The sequence below is a fragment of the Pocillopora damicornis genome, chromosome 2 (assembly GCF_964200805.1).
Source record: "Pocillopora damicornis chromosome 2, jaPocDami1.2, whole genome shotgun sequence".
Classification (NCBI taxonomy): domain Eukaryota; kingdom Metazoa; phylum Cnidaria; class Anthozoa; order Scleractinia; family Pocilloporidae; genus Pocillopora; species Pocillopora damicornis.
In genome coordinates this window covers 31,163,583-31,170,744 of record NC_142671.1, presented here as the reverse complement: position 1 = coordinate 31,170,744, position 7,162 = coordinate 31,163,583, and the positions used below count along the sequence as shown (strand labels likewise).

Genomic DNA, 7,162 nt, shown 5'->3' with positions numbered 1-7,162 from the left:
ATTCATCGCTTCACATTTTCCCGCCAAATCAAGGCTGTAGGTCGGCGACGCAGTGACCCATTTGGCGCCAAAAAGCTTCTTTTCAAACTTTAGCGGTTCTTTAGCAGAACCACATTCTAAACCTTCCTCCGTGACTTACAACAGCCTATTAGTCACACAGTTTACATAAACGTTGATTTTTTTCATCAGTGGAGAAACACTTACCACCTATCAAAAATCTCGAGGCCCATTGATTGCTGAAAACGGAGACCCTAGTTAAAATTAGTTTTAGAACCACCCTGAAATGTTTAAAGGATATATATCGATTATTATGGAAAGAGGTGGAATGTGACATTCGTACGCCCCTGGTGAAGAAAAGCACAGTTAAATAACACTAACTGCAGCTGAAGTTCTGCTAGCGTTTTTATTCAAAATGCTAAAATAGGAATGGGTGGAGAAGGGATTGTCACTTAATTTGACAAATTTGAGACAAAACTATGAAAAAAGTACTAAAAAAATAGTGGTCCTTTAATTTGTTGCATTGATTAGTGATATAACTCTGTAAAGCATTAATATCACATTTTTATAGCATTTTAATATCTTGTAGGCATAGCTTGCCTGTAGTACACAACTATATTACTAAGGAGTTAATTCCTGTTCTTCTCAGATGTTTCACCCCATGTGAATCCAGGTGGTTGCATAAGGGACTGACTATCTTTTTTTTGGAGGGAGAATTAGGATTTTTTAAAATTAAACAATTTTTTTCTGTTGTTATCTATCAAAAGTTTTCCTGGCTGCTTTTTCCTGCTGACCTTTTTTTTAGCCTTAAAACAGTTTTTTGCTTTTGAAAACAAATTTTCCATGTTATCTCCCTCTACAAAAATGGAAAAATCAGTTCCTAAGGATCCATCCAATAGATGAGGAAGATGCTGAATGTTTATTCAATTATTTATCAAGATGCTTGCTGAACCTTGGCAACCTTTCGGTGTTCCTTCGCTCTTGTTTTGGGGCATTGCATCTCACACCAACTGATTGGCACCATTGCAGCACCTACACAATCAAATAATTCAATTTGCATAAAAATCTTATGATATTAAGACCAACCTGACATCTGCTTATTACTAATAAACTTGAAAACTTTGTTAACATCCTGAGCCAGTACTTTCTGCATAGAACTTTGTTCATATAGCAAAATAATTTTATAGTTTGATATCTGGTACAAAAACAAAGGCACATGGAGAGAGCACCTAAAGGAAATATTTATACATTGTTTTTCAAAGAAATGTTACTGTTACTTCTAACTTCTTCAAAGGGTAATGCATTACATATCATTATTTACTCTAATAATGCTGAAAAAAATCAATATCTCAAACTGGCAAAATCACCTACCCACCAAATAGGTTGGGGGAAAGGATTAAGACCAAAAACGATTTTTCAACAATGACCCAAATAAAATTTTGAAAGGAACTTGAAACAATCAAAGCAGATCAATTCAGAAAGTGGCTTCCTGCTATTAAATTGACAATTTCCTGAATGAAAAAATTAAGTCTATCCTACCACCCTCACTCTTGGCAAAAATGACACCAAGTTCATTTTCAGCTGTTGAAAGGAGATACGTTTGTGTATGAAGAGTCAGTACTCTGGCCAGTACTATATCACCAGGGCGGAAGGACTTATACATTTCAACTTTGTCCTTCTCAGTTGCCCGGACATCTTCTTTTCTGATTGTTCCTTTGAAAGGTTCTTTTAAAGAAGTTGTTTCTACACCAAGAATTGCTACTTTGCAAAACCTTGGGTTTGTGCTCATCACCTAAAGGGTAAAAATTTAACAGCCTTATTTGAAAGGTTCTCCTGCTTCCAAGTTATTTCTTAACCCTCTGACCCCTTCAAGTAACTAGCACCTAGTTTCTCCTCATAATATCATTCTGAATCAAACAAGAATAAAGAAGAATACAAAAAAGAATACAGGAAATGATCAATAGCTAAAGAAGCTCTTAATTGTTCAACAAATTCTCCTCATCAGCACCTTGGTAAATGTCTAGAGAACAGAATGGAGAATATGCATACCAACATTTAGGTATAAAAGGTAAATTAATCAGATACATGCTCCACGAAAAAGAAATTTTATGTTATGTTATTTCTAACAATTGCTTGTGATAAGGTCATAACCATAACCTTTTGATGAGACAATCAATTGATAAAATCTGAACCTTTTTTTCTTGGTAAACTGTCAAAATGAAGAATACAAAGGATACTTGAGTCAAACTTTAATCTTCTTCCCATCTGAAATATTATGTAGTTTTACCATGCAACTCATTAAGGTCACTCACATAAGAAAATAAACTTTTCTAATAAGATTGTAAGTGTCTTTAACATTTTAACCATGCACGCTATCACACAAATTTACATTGTTCAGTTTAAAACCAGTTTGATTAAAAATGATTAAAACTAGTTTTATCTGAATTCCATTTTGCTCTATAAAATAATCACCTCTTAAACAGAGTAAGATATAAATCTATCAAGTTAGACATACATTTAGTTTTGACTTTATGTTCATTTTTAACTGAAATTGCATCTCTCCAGTCAAACTGTTGTAAAATGATCCAAGTAAAAGACTCTCCGTAAAAATTTCCATATCTGATAGTCGTCAATAAAATATATGATGCAGAAATTTTCCCACCTTGCATGTAACAACTGAACCAACTTCTGGCACTACATACTTTTCCTCCTCTCTGATGATATGTATGATAGGTTTCTAGATCCATATTACAAAGCATGTTAGATTGATTTGGGAAACATGAAATCAGTAAGTCTGTCAGCACTGTCTGTCAGTCAACCTGTCTATCAAGCAAATAGCAAATCAGCTGATCAGTTATGAGTCAGTTTCTTGATTAGTCAGTCAGTCAGTCAAATTTCTAACCTTTTATTTTAAAACCCTAAGAGTAACTATCATTTAATTTCTCTACACTAACACACTACTAAATCATTCGTTAAGATCATGAGAATAAAGAAAATGATTGCCAACCTAAGAAGCTTTGATCGTTAACTGAATTCTTCTTGTCAGTAACAAAGGAAATGTATAGAAAAGAGTATGGAGAATATGAATATTGATATTAGGGGGTAGAGGGTTAATCAATAAATCAATTGATCAGACTATTAAAGTATCAGTCAGTCAATCAATCAACGTCCTGTGTCTGGTGCCATGTATGCTTCCTTATCTAGTTGCTTTAAAAATGGAAACCTTATAATACATTCCCTGAGTTGTGATAACTTAAAAACTTTTTATTAGATGTTCCTGCAGAGTACATGAAAAAAAATCTAAATACTGACCCCTTCTGCAAAAGTTGGACCTTATTACTACTCTTTCATAATCATGCATATGTTGTGGTTCAGTTTTGTCCTTGGTTCAAATTTTATTTTCCTTTGTTTCAAACTCATTATCATACATTACAATACCCAAAAACAAAAGAAAATAAAATTTGAACCAAGGATAAAATTAAACCATAACATACATTGGCCTTTCTGGTGTCGACAACTTGTCCAAAGACAATACAATTTTCATTCAAAGAAATGCCGCCATTATGAAAGGGGTCTACACGATATGCTTTTGCTACATTTCTCAAATATCAAAGTCAGTTATCTAAAGCTTACAATGCACCAAAAAATCTCACAAACCTCTCCATTCTCCTGGTTTTGCGACTGTTTGTAACCAGCAAGACTTGCATACACATATCCATGGCGAATATAAGTTCCATTTCCTGGTGAATATTGTTCAATACTTCCTAATCTTTCCCCAGGTATCACCACAATATTTTCATGAACCGACACCATACTTATTTCATGCACTTTCTCAGGTTAGAGAAAAACTATACACGAGTTTCGTCCGCCATTTTGAGTTTCTGATGAAACCGCTGCCCGTTCAGATTGTAGTTGCTTTCCAGGTCTTCACGACCGTTACCAGGACAACTAAAGAGTGTCTGACTTTGTGACTCAAGATGGCGGCGTATGTGGCTACTCATGACCGCTCCGTATTATCCAAGCCTCACGAAGAAACCAAAGTTTCTGTCATACAAAATACCTCTCACAGGGATATCTTGGGTAAGTTTATATAATAGCTGATAAAAGCTGATATAATAGACGAATCGGGCCAGCATTTTAATATTTGTCGCAAAGTAAACGGAACAAGCTGAAATTGTAGATAAGATACGGTAGAGGGAGTTTGCCGAATGTTAACTTTTCTCAGGATCCTTCGTATAATTACTAAGTTAAAGAAAATGTGGATCGTGCATTAGGGGAGTTTTTACTCCTCAAAACTATGATTTGGCGGCTTATCTTTTCGGGGGGCAAAATTTTGTTGACTGGTAAAAAGATAAAGTTCGCACCTCAGCCAAATGGCTCATCCACTCGCAGCTTATTCCATTTTCTGTGGAATAAAGTGTCTAGGACTTTTGCATTTTCCCTTGGATGGGATGCTAGCCCAGCACAGGTTACCTCTTCACCCAGCATGTTATTAGGCTTCCCTCACAGTTTGTAGCTATCATTCATATACCTGGGTGGAGAGAAGTACTGTGAGCATTGATTGTCTGCCCAAGAACACAGCACAATGACCTGGCTAGGTCTTGGTCCGGCATTTATTGACCTGGAGTTCAGCATAATAGCTGTTAGGCCAGTGTGTAAGGCCACTGCTGGAGTGGACCTTATAGTTTTTGAGGGAGGGCCTGAATGAATGAATGAATGGATAGGACAGGGTGTGGAGGCATAGGAGAATAGGGAAAATAAAGGCCTGGCAGGAGAAAACTGCAAAAATGAAAACATATGTTTATCATCAATTTTCTAAAGGATGGATGGGAGATGGGTCAAAGGTGTGTAACGGAGAGGAGGGAGATTTGGAAACATGAGATATTCATTCCCCCTAGTTCAGTTTTTCTCCAAATATCATTTTTCTGAATTTCTTATTTGAAGACAGTCTGGCAGAATTTATATATGGGTTTTGTGTGGTAGCTGTCTATTTGACTAGGTGTTTCATAAGCAGGTACTTTCTGTAGAGACCATTGTACCATGTTTCATAATGTACACATCACCACAATTGTAAGAATGCTCCATCAAAATGTTTGACATTGTTTACATAAATGGTTTGTAGAAAATGAGATGTTTTCATGAGATGGAGGTTTCTGGAAACAATTCTTAGAGCTTATTGGATGAGTTTTAATAAAATAAATTATGTTTAATTGTAGTACTTGGAAATGAACTCTATCAAAAAACCATTGAGGAGTGTGAGAAAGAAAGGCAGCAGAATGTGACAGAAGTAGAGCAGAGAGCATGGCGCTTAGCTTCAGAAGAGAAAGCAAGAGCTCTGAAGTCAGCCAAAGAAGCTGCTGAAGTGGAACTGGACAAAGCTTTGGCAGCAGCTAAGAAAGCTCAGGTGGGTGTTAATTTCAAAGAGGTGCATTTAATTAATGGGTGTGATTGTGTGGAGAAGCTGGGATGGGATGAGGGGAAGCAGAATGGTGCAAGGGGGTATGGGATAAAAAGGGATAACATGAAGGGGGAGCAAGAATTATTGGCAGGAGGGAGCAGATATGATGCGCAGGGAGAAGCAGGAATGGTGGATAGGAAGAGGAGCAATGATGGATGGTCAGGAAGGCAAATACTCAGATAAATGACTGTTATTTACTATGAGGGTACTACATTGTATGAGCTCCAAGGGTGGAAATGAAGTATTTACTCACTTGCATTTAATGATGATTTACTATTCAACCAACTTTTTTTTGTCGATAGGAAAAGGCAGTTAAAGCTGAGTCAAAAAGAGTTGAAGCTCTGATGAAAAAACTGGCTGCTCAGCAAGTTCAGCAGGAAAAAGATGAAGGTCAAAAGAGACTGGAAGAGGCACTAAAAAAGGCTAGAGATGAGTTTTTGTTGGAAAAGGCTGAAGCTATACAGGAGACTAGAGAGGAAGAACGTGCTATGGCAATTGATGAGGCAAAGAAGGTGGCTCAAGTAGAAGAGGACAAAAGAAAACAGTTGATTCTGGCTGCAGAGAAAGAGAAACAGGTAGAGTTACTGTCACTTGTTTATCTGAAGGGTATTAAGATAATGTGGCTTTCATTCAGTGACAAAGAGTTTTCCATCCCTCCTGGATTGGATGCTACTACCGGTACAAATTTGCAAGAGTGGTCCTTTGAAGGTTACCCAGTTCCCCCCTCCCTCCTTTTCTCCCCCCCACCCCTCTTCCCCCAGCATTTTTCCAAGTTCCCTAGTAAACTTGGTATTTTAGATTGTGAATTCAAAGATGTTATTCAATTCTCCTCTCCATTTTTTAAATATTGTTTTGCCTCTCCCCCCCCTTTTTTTGCAAAATGAGCTGAAGAGCAATGCAGTAATTTTCTTTTCTTTGACTTTCCACCTTAGCAAGCTTTGAAGAATCTTAAAGAGAGATTAAAACAAGAGGAGAAACAAGCAGTGAAGGAAATGGAGGAAAAGTGTAAGAAGGAAGAGGAGAGCAAACTTTTGCTACAAAAGGAGATCCATGAGAAAGAAATAAAAAAGTTGGAAGATCGTATTGATGAACAAATACAGCTGAAATTGGCAGCAGAAAAAGAAACAGAAAGAATAAAAGAGATGAAAGGAAAAGTGGAAGAAAAGTTGAAGAACACAACAACTGCTTTTCAAAACTTTATAGACACAACAAAAGGTTTCAATAAAGGACAGGCAGAATTCTTAATTTTAGACCCATTGAAAGACATTTCTGAAGAAACTTGATTTTGATATTAAAATGAGTTATGCTTCATACTATTTTGTTTAAATATATAAATTGTTAAAGTATTTGCCTGTATCATTTGAGTTGTAGGTTGTGTATCTCTCAACTTTGTATTATACTATTTTTGTGTCAAGAATGTATACTGTTAGTTAAATTGTTTGATACATTTATTGTCAATTACTGTGACTGTAAATGTATTTCAGAAAAAAAGGATTATTTAGTTGTTTAAAGCAATTTCTGTTGTAATTGTTTTGTAAAATTATTTAGTTTTTAGAAATGATATCTAACGCTTTCAATAATTTCCAAAATGATTGTGGTGAATTTAATTAAAAATATTGGTATGCCTTTCTGACAAATTCTCAGTCACACGAAGGGTGTTGGAGTTGAGGCCTGGGATATGAATAACCCTAAAAGGGTGTTGGGCAC

General features: G+C 36.1%; 2 protein-coding genes across 2 annotated transcripts; one reads left to right on the top strand and one right to left on the bottom strand.

The window, feature by feature from the left end:
- Positions 1-491: 491 nt before the first annotated feature.
- LOC113674078 (exosome complex component CSL4) lies at positions 492-3,894 on the bottom strand. Its single transcript, XM_027190545.2, has 4 exons — positions 3,655-3,894; positions 2,660-2,734; positions 1,537-1,789; positions 492-1,029 (listed from the first exon to the last, which is right to left on the bottom strand). The coding sequence occupies exons 1-4, from the start codon at positions 3,808-3,810 to the stop codon at positions 932-934; spliced, it is 582 nt and encodes a 193-aa protein (XP_027046346.2). The 5' UTR covers positions 3,811-3,894; the 3' UTR covers positions 492-931.
- Positions 3,860-7,092, top strand: LOC113674087 (uncharacterized). Its single transcript, XM_089198408.1, has 4 exons — positions 3,860-4,077; positions 5,214-5,401; positions 5,758-6,030; positions 6,388-7,092. The coding sequence occupies exons 1-4, from the start codon at positions 3,975-3,977 to the stop codon at positions 6,736-6,738; spliced, it is 915 nt and encodes a 304-aa protein (XP_089054534.1). The 5' UTR covers positions 3,860-3,974; the 3' UTR covers positions 6,739-7,092.
- Positions 7,093-7,162: the final 70 nt, after the last annotated feature.

What these genes read in the sequence shown, in the direction of transcription:
- LOC113674078 (XM_027190545.2), bottom strand. Translation starts at nt 3,810, where the DNA reads ATGGTGTCGGTTCATGAAAATATTGTGGTGATACCTGGGGAAAGATTA. An exon ending in AAAACCAGGAGAATGGAGAG is followed by an intron (nt 2,735 to 3,654) that starts GTTTGTGAGATT and finishes ATATGGATCTAG; the next exon opens with AAACCTATCATACATATCAT. An exon ending in TTTTGCCAAGAGTGAGGGTG is followed by an intron (nt 1,030 to 1,536) that starts GTAGGATAGACT and finishes TTGATTGTGTAG; the next exon opens with GTGCTGCAATGGTGCCAATC.
- LOC113674087 (XM_089198408.1), top strand. Translation starts at nt 3,975, where the DNA reads ATGGCGGCGTATGTGGCTACTCATGACCGCTCCGTATTATCCAAGCCT. An exon ending in CTCTCACAGGGATATCTTGG is followed by an intron (nt 4,078 to 5,213) that starts GTAAGTTTATAT and finishes GTTTAATTGTAG; the next exon opens with TACTTGGAAATGAACTCTAT. An exon ending in CTGCAGAGAAAGAGAAACAG is followed by an intron (nt 6,031 to 6,387) that starts GTAGAGTTACTG and finishes TTTCCACCTTAG; the next exon opens with CAAGCTTTGAAGAATCTTAA.